Source organism: Camelus dromedarius, chromosome 24, assembly GCF_036321535.1.
Source record: "Camelus dromedarius isolate mCamDro1 chromosome 24, mCamDro1.pat, whole genome shotgun sequence".
NCBI lineage: Eukaryota > Metazoa > Chordata > Mammalia > Artiodactyla > Camelidae > Camelus > Camelus dromedarius.
Window position 1 is genome coordinate 2,190,906 of NC_087459.1, and position 12,321 is coordinate 2,203,226.

The 12,321-nt window shown below is 50.7% G+C and overlaps 1 protein-coding gene across 7 annotated transcripts in view; it reads right to left on the reverse strand.

Moving 5' to 3' along the window:
- The window catches only part of CLEC16A (C-type lectin domain containing 16A), a 196,249-nt gene that overhangs the window by 156,941 nt on the left and 26,987 nt on the right, over positions 1–12,321 (reverse strand). For all 7 annotated transcript variants that reach the window (XM_064478181.1, XM_064478180.1, XM_064478179.1 and 4 more), the window contains exons 7-9: positions 11,445–11,619; positions 9,905–9,958; positions 6,537–6,650 (exon numbers count right to left, since the gene is read on the reverse strand). In XM_064478181.1, the coding sequence (XP_064334251.1) occupies positions 6,537–6,650; positions 9,905–9,958; positions 11,445–11,619 (343 nt within the window). The remainder of the gene's footprint in view (positions 1–6,536; positions 6,651–9,904; positions 9,959–11,444; positions 11,620–12,321) is intronic.

Here is a 12,321-nt window from a genome sequence, read left to right on the forward strand (position 1 = left end):
GACCGGAGTGGCCCTTTTCTCATTCCACGTGCAGTCTCCCGTCAGGCAAAGCACCCCCGCGGCAAAATCCAGTTTCCCAGTTGGAGAACTTTGGCGCTGACCAGGAAAGGATTTCCTTACTCATTAGATATATGGTGCTCGCATCCCTGTTAAGATTCATTATCTCAAGACATCCCAAGTTTACTGCAAGAACCTTCCAGATCCCAGGGTTAGGATGTTCCCACTTCCCTTGGTGTAAACTCTTGAGTCCTCCAATGGCTCCAAGGGCACCACCTACTTTAGACTCCCATCCCCTCTTTCCCTAACCTCACCCCTGACTACACTCCACCTTGCCACACTGCTCTTTGCTGTTCCTCTGACACACCAGGCACACTACTGCCTAGGGGCCTTTGCACTGGCTGTTCTTTCCGGCCCAAATGCTCTTCCCCCAGATATCATGATTCACTCCTTCACTTCCTTCAAGTCTATACTCTAATGTCACCTTCCCCATGAGGCCACCCTATAGAGAAGTGCACCCTCCCAAGCCTCCTGGCACAGCCCTCTCCCTTCTCAGCTTCACTACAGCTGCTTTTCTAGTGCACGCCTCATATTCTGACATGCTTTGATGTTCACTAACAGTTTTATTGTCCCTCTGCCTCTCCTCACTATAAGAGAAGCTTCTGGAGGTCAGAGGTCTTCATTTTGTTCATGGTGTGTCTCCAGTGCCTAGAACAGTGCCTTGCGCACACTCGGTAACTGTGTGTTGAATAGACGAATAAGTAACGATGACTCAGCTTCAAGGGACTCAAGAGTCTTAGAAAACTCCAATGCCCAAAGGGGCCTGGCTGTGATGAGAACTCACAAAGCCCCAGGGCACCGATACCAGAAGTGGTAGGTGCCCTCTTTTTCTGTCCTCACCTTTGGTTTTCCTGATTTTAGCCAAAACCTGGAAAAAGTCACCAATGACTAAATGCAGACTAGGAGAGGTCTCCATTCAGTCAGGGGCGTGGCTCCCCGCCCCCGACAGCAGTCTCCAGCCTGGTGGCTGCCCCAACCTGTTCCGTGCCAAGCTGCCAGGCAGACAGAAAAGCCAGCTCAGGCCTGAGTCACAGAAACTTCTCCACCCCCAACCCCACTCCTGAGTTGCCCACTGTTTTGCCCTGTTGGCCCATCCGGCCTGTGGCCATTCCGAGAACCTCTGGCCCTTCTCCGGCTCACTGGACCAGGACCAGCACCCCGGCCCCTTGGGTCAGTCACCCGCAGCCCTGGCCACAGGCCACTCCTCCATGAGCCTCCACACCATGGTGCTGGACAGCTGTGCAGGACAAAGGGAGAGATGACGGTTTCTAAGAGGTCTCTCATCTACCACGATGCTCTGCTTGGTTTGTGGGACACGCTACGTCTGATTCTCTCTGATGCGGTCAAACCCTTACCCGCAACTCGCACTGCTGCACTCAGTCCTCTGTAGGCAGCGGTGGCGCCTTGGAACTGTAATCCTGTCTGTTGAGGGGTTACAGGCTAGACCGCAGCAGCCCCGCAAAAAGGGACAGCACACATGACTTCTCATTCTCTGTGGGAATGATTGCAACTGGTTAAGGCCCTTGATTGATGTCTATTCTCTTCCTTCAGCGTTCACTATCAACCCTCTCCTAGAAGCTAATGACGACTTTCAGGAAGAAGAATGTGTCGGCTTCAGAAACAGCATTGATTACCCTGGGGGTCACAAGTAAGGTCAGGGTCACTGAAAGACGTGGGGGAACACTAACCCCAACCGCACAGGGGGCTGTTCTGCCTTCAGTACTTGGGAGGCTCCGCTGCCGTCTGACTCAAGCCTGGTCTGGAAAGACAGCCGTGCAGTGGCGACCAGGCGACCCAAGCCAACAATTAACGCTCTGCTTCCACAAATACACAAGTCAGAGAAGCCAGGCTGCTACTTTCTCAGCTGCTGGCTCCACGTGGCACGTCCTCGCAGAGCCTTCTGCCAGCAGAGGGTCCAGCTCCCAAGAAGGACAGGTGGCCCATGGAGGGTGGACAGCTAACGTTCTATATGTGTGCCCAATCATTTGGATCCCCCAAGAATCATCTGGAGACCATCCCAACTGGCTGAACTGATGCCCCTAGAGAGACGGCTGATGTCCTCATTTTGAGGCAAATAAGCCTATTCTGCCCCAGAATTCTCAGCCCCGACTCCGAGTTCAGAGACAGCCAAGTGTGAATGCACGTTAGCTGGCTAAGCACTTGCACTTTTCAGAGAGGGAATCTGGGGCCCAGACTGCACACAGAGGCCCAGCCTGCTGACACCAGATGGCGACGTTTACAATGGGTGCTGTCATCACTGTCACCACTGCGCCCTGTGCCTGGTCATGAGGCACCTCCCTTTGGGGTGCACTAAGTGTGCCTCTATGTTAATCATCCCAAGAAGGGGATGCAGGGTGATGCTGAAGCCTCAGAAACTAAGGTCATCGTGATGCTAACATCTGAAGTTTAGGCCTTGCTGTGCACTAGGCTTTGGAATAAGCACTTTACATAACACGTAATCGTCTCTGCAAACCCATGGTTGTTAGTCTAGTTGGAGAGGTGAGGACCCTTGGGCCCGGAGACATGGACTAACTTGTCCTGGGACACACCTAGTAAGGCGAGGAGCCAGGATTCAAGGGGCCCTGGCAGCCTAGCTCCCGAGTCCACTCCACCAGACTGCATCTAAAGATGGAATGTGGAACAGCACCAAAGCGATCCCCTCTGACGCTCCTTCCCCACGCCTGAGCAGAGAGAAGGCGGCATGTGAGGGTCAGGTTCTGAGGCTACTTCTGTTCTGAGAGTCTTGAAGAACATCACAAGAGCCCTCGTGACCTTGTCACCAGTTCACCCACTGAGTCACTCATGCCTGCAGTGAGTGCCCCCAGGCATCTCCGGCCAGCCCCGTGACAGCACAGGCGATGTGGGCGTCTCCAAGACACAGTGCTATGCCTTTGCAGGGGATGGGAAGCCCAGTGGAGGCAAGGGTGGTGTCTTTCCTGGGCACCAGTGGATCTCTGCTGAGGGAATGGATGAATGAATGCAAAAACGAAGGAAGCCATTCCACAGAAACCCAGGATGAAAAAAGTCCCTTCAAAAACAAAAGTACCTACAGGTAACAAGGCATATCCCATAATCTAATCTATACGTTCATTTTGCACAAATAATGAGATGTTGGCAGTTTCACAATGAGTGTTCTCTTCCTCTACTTCCCCCAACGAGAAACATTATCTGCTCTGCATTAGAATTACAGCAAGAATTATCCCCTAGGAGGAACCATATGATTTTAATGCACAGATGAATTTCAATTAGACATTTATCTAGCCATGCTGATGTGTTTTAAATTTAACCCTAAATTACAGACTTTTCAAATAACTCTGCTCTCCGCTCTGCTTCTCTCTCCTCAATTTTGGTTTGGTTTTGTGAAAGGTCTGCTGGTAAAATGAAGCAATACCAGTAACTTATCTACAAATTACGGGAAGGAGAAAGTAGGTTAAAAAAGACCAAGAAACTTAAAACAAGTATGATCAAACCACATCCGAGTTAGGCAGGAAACAATAGGAGACTGTTCTTGCTCAGAGGGAAGGAAGGTAAATCTTACCAGGACTATTGTCAAACAAGTCATAAATGAGATAAACCCTTCCCAAATTTCAACTGCAGTCATCACAACAGACTTCGATTTTGCACCCAGGGAAAGGCAAGAACCGAAAGTAGAAAGCTGACACTTTCACTGGGGCTGGCAATTCCTTCCACACTGAAAAGAACCTCTTTTTCGTTCAGGCTTCCACATGAGTGGTTATGTGTCCATCACAATGGAGGCAGGAACTCATCCCAAGAGGAGGTCCTTGGGAAAAAGAACAGATCTCCTAAATGCTCCCTCTGATTTGAGGGTGTTCAACTAAAGCGAGTATCCTAAGCTGAGAGGTCACCAGGAACTTCCTGCAATTTGCTTTTGCTCTAATTGGAAACCCCACGTATCAATGTCAATATCCTGCTTGTGACATTGTGCTACAGTCTTGCAAGATGTCACCACTGGGGGAAAACTAGGGAAAGGGTGACGGATCTCTCTCTATTATTTCCTGCAACTGTATGCCAATCAATTTCAATGGAAAAAATCTGCAAACCCAAGCACCCCAACAATCTCTGGGTTCATCTCTTGGAACATCAAGTCTAACTTCAGCAGTAGGGGTCTTATGGGTAGACATTCTGCAATGAAGCCTTAGCAGCAATCTTGGGGTCTGGAAATCACGCGACAAAATGAAGTCCAAAAGGACCCACTACATTTCAACCTGTTAGTAACATAAATGTGGTGTGTTAGCAGCGGGCTGGGCAGGGACTGGGCAAATCTGATGGCTAACACATGCCTCACCCGAAGGGGGCGGCCTCTGAGAAGGTTCCCGCGCAACTCAGACTGGATCTTCAAGACAATCCTGATGCTGGGACTTTTCTGTGAAACTTCCTACATTTTAAAGTTGGCAATTCGTAAAATTTTCCTTTAAACACTGTGAAGACCAAGTCAAACAGCTCTGAGGGCCAGATTGCCGTCTGTCGTGCACTTAATGGGCACTTTAAATATATTTTCTCCCCATCCTCACCACAGCCCTCCAGAGTGGGGCTTACACTCACTGTCTTCTAAATGGGGTGAAACGACTTGCCCCAGGCGACCCACCAGCTGGCAAGGTCCTCAGCAGCCCCCTGGGCCCCCCGCCCGCTGATTCTGTGGACTCAGCATTCCATTACTTGCATTCATTCAGCGAAAGTGGGTTTAAGAAAGTTGCAAAGAAAAATCTCCAGCTGCATAAACACTAAGTCAGCTCCACATTTTCTAGACTGTGTGTTGTCACAACATGGACCACCAGGGAAGTCCTTCCTGTAGAGCACTTGTTACCCCTGTCACCTCTAGGTTGAATCCTCTCACCAACACTACTCCTTCCCGTTGGAGCACTTACAAGACTTGAGGTAGTGCATCTGTTTGTGTATTTTAGCAACGTCTGTCTCTGCTGGACTGTAAAGCCCCAGTGTGACAGCGACCATTTAGGATTTTGAATATCCCCAGACCTAGCACGATGCTCGATCCAGAAGGGACAGGCCAGACAGGGGCCATGAAAAGGCCCCATTCAATTCAGCTGAACTGACACCGCCACCACCACCATCAAGGACAGGTTTCTGGAAACCTTTTCAGAGGCTCTAATGTTCTCTTTAAAGAGCAAAGTGGTCCGGCCAAGACACTGTACGCTGGAAAAACCAGAAGGGCGGGAGACTCTTGTCATTGTGCTCCATGCAGATCTGGCCTTTCACACTCTGGGCTCATACTCCACCACGTGCTCAGATATGACAACAGAGCCAAAGGCCCCAGGGCAAGCCCTGCCCGCATACCGGTGTGCTGACTGCCTGAGAACCCGGCTGCAGAGACACAGCCTTCATGAAACAGCCTCTGTCTAGCTCATCTCAGACCCGTACGTGGAACCCAGGCTGCAGCAGAGCCAATGACAGGTAAGACCTCTGATGAGAAGGAACCAGCAGCGAGGGCCTGCCAGGCGGTCGGTATGGTAAGGACACAGGTACAGAGGGAAAACACAGGCTACTTTGGGGGAAAAAGCAAGCTGGGCCAGTACCAAGGTAGCCTGGAGTTCAGCATGTGTGAACAGGATGGTAGGAGAGAAGGCAGGCAAGGTAGACAAGGCCAAGCGGGGAAAACCTCGGGAGATGTCATCACACTGGTCCTTGGGGTTTCTTTCTAGCAGAGCACAAAAGGCACAAATATGCACAAACCGCAAACAGACTCTGTTTAGGCCACAGCTGGGCGATCGTTTAACACTTGGGAGTATTTGCCTTAAGATGCAGCTTTCCAGAGGGGAGGGTATAGCTCGGTGGTAGCGTGCATGCCTAGCATGCATGAGGTCCTGGGTTCAATTCCCAGTAAGTACTTCCATTAGATAAATAAATAAATAAACCTAATTACCTCTCCTCATAAATAAAAAAAATTTAAAAAGATAAAATAAAAAAAGACGCAGCTTTCCAGCTTGTCCAGAAGCATGAGAGAACCTGGCACTACTGCATCCGTACTCCTGCAGAACAACCGCAGGGTCAGGTGGAGCAGCAGCTGCTCAACAAGGGACACGTACACCCTCCAATTTGTCACAGTCCCCACTGCTCCCTACTGCTGTCTCACAGGGTCCCTGTCATTCATAGGTGTTCCCTGTCCAGTCTCCATAAACATTTGTGCCAGAGGCAAAGCATTTTCTCATCCTGACCCAATAACAGTGTCTCACAGATATACAACCAGAGGCCCAGAATGGTCCAAACCTGTGTTCAATAACATATGATCAGTCAAGTCCACTCTTAGTGCTTGCCGCCAGAATTTTCTGGGTATGCGTGTCAGTACTCTGATTAGGTTCTCTGAGTCCCAGACCAGCTTATGCATCATCATCAGTGCTGTGTAAGTAAAATGTTGATTTCTGGTTTCAGAGAAACACACATTAACAAAATGAGCCATGGCTTCTTATCAGGGTCTAGAAATGGTCCTAACACTAATGACTTACGCAGCTTCTCTGCACATCCTGTTCAGGCTTAGCGTATGTCTCAGACAGATCACCGTTCAGAATGACTTCAGCTAACGAGTTCACCAGGGGTGCGTGATGTATAATTAGGAAGACCTGGTAAGAAAAAGAAAAATGGAATTTGTGTTACAGTGTGCAGACTTTCAACCTCTTCCTCCTCAGTCTGAAACCACTAGGCAGGGCTCCCTAAGTGCCGTGTTTAAGTGGCAATCCCTGTGATGCAAAATCCAAAGAATGGGTCACGTTTGGGAGAAACTGGTTACGCTTTTCTCCTTTTAGGGCTGGGCCCTCCTTCACTCAAGACTGCTGCCTGTTTGGCTGGCTGCTCTTCAGCGGAAGGAAGTGAATTAAAGCAAGACTGTCCCTCACGGCTGGATGAAGCCAAATCCGGCTGAAGCGGAGCAATGTGGGAAAGGAGCGCCAAACCCGCACGCTCCTTCCTCTCCACAGGCATGTCAGTGTCAAATCCGATTACGATAAGACCAGGAGGCCCCGGCCCAATTCTTTAATTATATGGAAAAGAGGGCCAGCGAGTCTTGTTCCAATCAAGGACTTGGCAGAGGTTCGGCCATGCAGAGATCCCATCCCTGGAGTGAGTGCTGACCCTCACAGTGGGTTTGAGCACACCAGAATTCCAGGGCTGTGTCGGCAGACGTGGAAACTGTGGGGAGGAAAAGCCACATGAGCCAGCACAAGAGTTGTGCCAGGATGCAAAATCAGAAGGCGTGAGGCTGTCTGGGACGGCCCTGCTACCCCACCCTGTTGCCCAACGTTCAGAGGAATGGCTTGAGGAATCAGGGTATCCGAAACTGCCTTGCAGGGCTGGCTCAGACACACCTGCTGGTTTGTTTTAAACTGTGAAGGCAACACCGGTACCGCAGTGCAAGCTGGGATATATCAACCGTCTGCCTATAAGAGGGTGTGTGCGCATGTTTGTGTTTGCTTATGTATGTGTGGAACAGGGTTTCTGAACCTTGGCACGACTGTCAGGTGATTATTCTTTGCTGTGGGGGGCTCTCGTGTGCACTGCAGGCTATTTGGCAGCGACTCTGGCCTCCACCCACTAGATGCTAGTCACACCCCCTCCCCAAGTCTTGACAACCAGAAATGTCTTCAGACACTGCCAAACATCCCCGGGGGGAGGAGGGGGTGAAGTCGCTGCCAGGTGAGAGCCCCTGGCAGGGAACGGCTCTGGAAGGACATGGGAAAACCCTGTTAACCATGGTTGTCTCCAGGGACAGAAATCAGGAGACTGAGTAAAAGCAGAAAGGCAGCTTGGTTTTCACCTGTTCAAACTTTACAACTTAAAATATATATGTATATTAAAAATATATTCTAAAAAAAGAAAGTAAAGGCAGAAACTAAAACACTGGCTGCCCCTGAGGAGTGGGACTGGGTGCCTGGGGGCCAGGGGTAAGAAGAAGATTTTCCCTAAATGTTCTATTATACTGTTTGAATAGGGTGATATACTGTTCAAAAATATAAATACAATTCAGATTTAAGGTACAGGCAGAATAACCAAATGTAGTACCTACTTAAAAAAAAAAAAGGACACCTGTTTTAAAACACTGGGGAGACACTGACTATCGTAGGCTGCACAGTATGATCAGAGGAGTCCACGTGCTCAGGGCTGTGGCCGGTATTCAGATGCTAGTGACCATGAGGATGAGTGGATTCAGGCCACACACACTCAGTGGGCACCTACTAAGGCCCACCTGACAAAGGCCGGTGTGGACATGCATGGTGTTCGTTCCTTCCTGGGTCCGGACAGACAAATGAGGGAGACCAGTCACTGCAGGGTACGTGGAGCCGTGCGCAGGCCAGACTTGAAAAGCTGGGCCGGCCTGCCCCTATTACACTCTTGTTGGGAGTGGTGGCTTAGTTTCAGCTGGACAGCATCCCCCATCACAGTGAATTAACATGGATGCTTCTAAAATCATTTGTAAGGATGTTCTGATGTAGAGCTTAAGGACTGGGATTTATACCTGATTCGAGGTTTTCACACATTTAGGCAACGTTCTGACAAAGCTATGTGGAAATGCGGTGGGACAAGAGCTCTACTCTCAAGCTGAGGGACACCCATGACAATGCTTTTTGTGAGAGACTGAAACAAATAATTAGGTGCCTGAGCCCCTGGCCCTTCACTAGGAAAACAGGAGAAATAAGGGTTCTCAGGGGAAAAGTGTGGCCTGACCCCCTGCTCCTCGGAGTGGCCCAACAGCGGCAGGGTCCTGAGGGTGCTTGCCACGGGATTCCTGTGGGTGCAGACCTGGCCCGCTCAGCCCTGCCAGCCTCCCAGAATCCCGAGCAGGAGAAGCTGGCAGATTTGTAACAAGGCGGCGGAAACAGCTGCCGGGAGGGGCTGGGGTTTGCACAGAGCCCTGTCGCACAGAGGGGCATTCAGAAGGAGTCGGCACCGGAGCACAGCTCCGGGCAAACAGAGCCCCCAGAACAAGACTCCGGGAGTAACAGGGAGCTGGCCACGTGCAGATCCCGGCTGGCTGGGCCCGCTGAAAAGAGGCTGGGTCTGCACCTCTCTTCTCAGACCAACCGGAGTCAGACCCACCTCAAACTCGAAACGGCCCAGGGACCCGGTGAGAAGGACGTTCTCTCAGCAAAGCAAATAAATACCTGGGCCACTGCAGAAGTGGGAACAGAGCTCTGGTCAAATGTCGGACTACTTGACAGTCTAATGAGATGGCCTGAGAGTCTGGACTGCTTGTAATAAAAATATTTTTAAAGTTATGTAACTGGGTCACCATGGAGTTTTTCCCTTCTTGTAAATATTACATAATTACGAGAAGGAAACACACTTGTTTAAGAGGGGCAGGCAGACAAATTGGCTCAAGACACAAATCTGGGAACTGAGGCTGCCACAAGATACCTTCCAGAAGGTAATCTGGGAACTAGAACCCTGACAATAGCCTTAAAAAACGGCCTCATTAGGGGAAGTCTGTTAAACCAAAATTGCTGTGTGTGTACACATATTGGGTCCCACAGTTTGGGGCTTATTTCAAAATGGCCAGGAATAGGACCCACACAGCCCACATTTCAAGGGTCTTTGGAACACTCCTTGGTTGTTTTGGAAACCTCGGTCTCCACAGTACACGTGCCAGGGTTGATTTATTTTTCATTTCTCCTTAAATTTCCAAGTACTACCATGAAGCAGATACACAGCACCTCTACTTAATGTCAGGAAAATAGAATCCCCTTTCATTTTTGTTATTTTATTTCAAGATGGGGGACCCAGAGAGAGAAGATGGGGCCATGTGGCCTGGGAAACTTCTGAAAGGCAGGAGCCCTCCAGGGACCCCCGATGTGTGGGGACACCAGCAAATGATCAAACGCACCTGCGACAGAAGGTAGAGAGAAACCGGCAGGCTGATTTTCGGTCGTTCTCCTCCCTAGGGAAGGTTGGGGGACGAAGAGAGAAGTTTGGGTTACACATGTGAGCAGCACAAGATACACGAAGCCAAATGCCATCTGTCTGAAGGGGAGGCGCCCAGTACCCCGACTTCCTCCAAGACCTTGAGGCTCTTCTTTGCTGGTGGCAAAGTCTACCCTGCAAAATAAACTCGCAACCTAACCCTATCCACTACCATTTGCAAGGCCGCTGTCCTTCCACCTGAGAAACCTTTCACCATTAGTTATGGATTAGAGGCTGGACCCAGGAGAAGAACGAGCTCCTTAAATTACCAAGAATGTAAATTGCCCCCAGCTGGGGCACCGAGAGCCCAAAGCCCAGCAGGAGAGGCCCCGGAGGCCTGCTCTCAGGAAGGAGCTTTCAAAACAGTGAGGCGCAGGGACAGGCTGGGTGCTCTGGCCTCAGAGAAGCCCCTCATCTGTACAGGCTTCAATGGGCTCCATCTCACACCAACCCTGGGAGGATCTTCAGGACCCTCATTTTGCTCAGGGAGGTTACTGCCTTGTCCAAGGTGGCAGAATGAGGAAAGGGAAGAGGCAGAATTTGAACAAGGTCTGAAAACTCCGATTCTCATGCTTTCTCTCTGCCTATAGATCTCGTTAGGGTTGCAATTTTCTTTTATTCACTAATTTTTAGCAAGAATCCCCGTGTTCCATCACCAGAAGGAAAGCTATATTCCCTTGGGACACAGGTGCGGAGGCTGAAGCCCCTGCAGTGTAACCAGCTGGCTCTGTCCTGCCTCCTGTCAAGGGCTCTGGCCCTTAACTCTGGGTGGTACTGGTCTTCTCTCCCTGAAGTGGCACTTCTCCTGGGGGAGCTGAGACCACCCGCTTAGAATCACCTGGGGGCCAGATTCCTGGCCCACTCCAGACCCACTGAGCCAGAATCCCTGAGAGGAGGGAGGAGGTCCGAGGATGTGCACTTCAACAGGCGCTATCCCCCCAGGGGCTTCTGAGCCCGTGACTGTGGCCAGGCGCTATCCGGGCTCTTTTCCTAAGTGCACTCCATCCCTTCCCGTCCGTTCTGTGCCAGTTTTGTGGCTGGCTGGATCTTCTCCAAATCAATTAGCTCTGGCAACTATCCGAAAAAGTTACCAGGGATGAGAACACCCCAAGAGAAGGACGCACAGAAACCAAGAACCTAAATTTGTAAAGGTTTCCTGTTTCCTTCTGATGTCAGTCATCTTTTCTCATTCATTTAAAGTCCGCACACACACACTCATACACACTCTCCCCCCACCCCAACCCCCACCTCCCCCCTTCCCTCTCTCTCTGTCTCTTTCTCCCACCCTCTCTCTCTACCCCCTCTCAGGAAATAAAAGGAAAGGAAAACCAGTGTGCTTTGAAAGGCACTTCCCTCAGGCTCAAAGCCTTGGAAACTTGCAAAGCCCGGGCCTATTCAGGGTGACTGCTCTTCCCCTTCTGAAGATGGCCCTGAGCCCACAGGGGCCAGGCCCCCGGACCCACCTTGTCCTGGTTCTCCAGCGAGTACACGTAGAGAGGCAGGAAGAGCCTATTGAGCAGGTGGTCTGTGAGCACATCGTTGAGGAACTCACAGTTGATGATCAGGATGTCATTGAGATAGTGCAGGTGGTCCAGGTGCTCCGCCACCAGGTCACTCAGTTTCCCCCGATTCCGGTGCCTGCAAGAGAAATGCCGACCTCAGACCAGATGCCAAAGCTCAGAGCCTAGGATCGGTGGCCCGAGACTTAGGTTGCTGGCGGTGCTTCATTCACACAACAAATATTTGAGCTAGTCTAGAGAGATACCTATCCTGGTCCTTCTGGTGGATTACAGAAAGAGAAAACAGCCAGGTCCACTGCAATAGATTTTAGGGGACTCAGGAGTCCCCCACCTTCTGGAGCCCTGAGCACAACTCACACCACCACCACAGCCCGAAAGAAAATGGGTAAACAAAGAAAAACCCAGCGAAGCTCTTAGCAAGCCATTTCACACAAGAGCAGCCACTAACCAAGGTGGCAAGATCCCCTGGCTCTGAAGATAAGCAGCATTAATGGAACAATAAATTCTCGCTGATTAAAATGCTCCTGAGGAGCTCTGAAGGCAGCAGCAGGCCTCAGCGGCCCATCCGAGCCACTGGCCCTGACCACATGGGGTGTTCAGCACAAGGACGTGACCTCCCATTTCTGGCCCCAGGAGGCCCCCGCCTCCTTCCTGGGAAGCAGCAGCACGCTGGTCACGGCCCACGAGTGGACCAGCGTCAAGCTCACCAAGGACGACACCCTAAAACAGCAGATGGGACACTTTCACCCCCTCAAAGTGGCGTCCTTCACAAAGAGCCACCTAGCTAGGGTAGGATGTTTTGTTAGCATCGTGATTATTA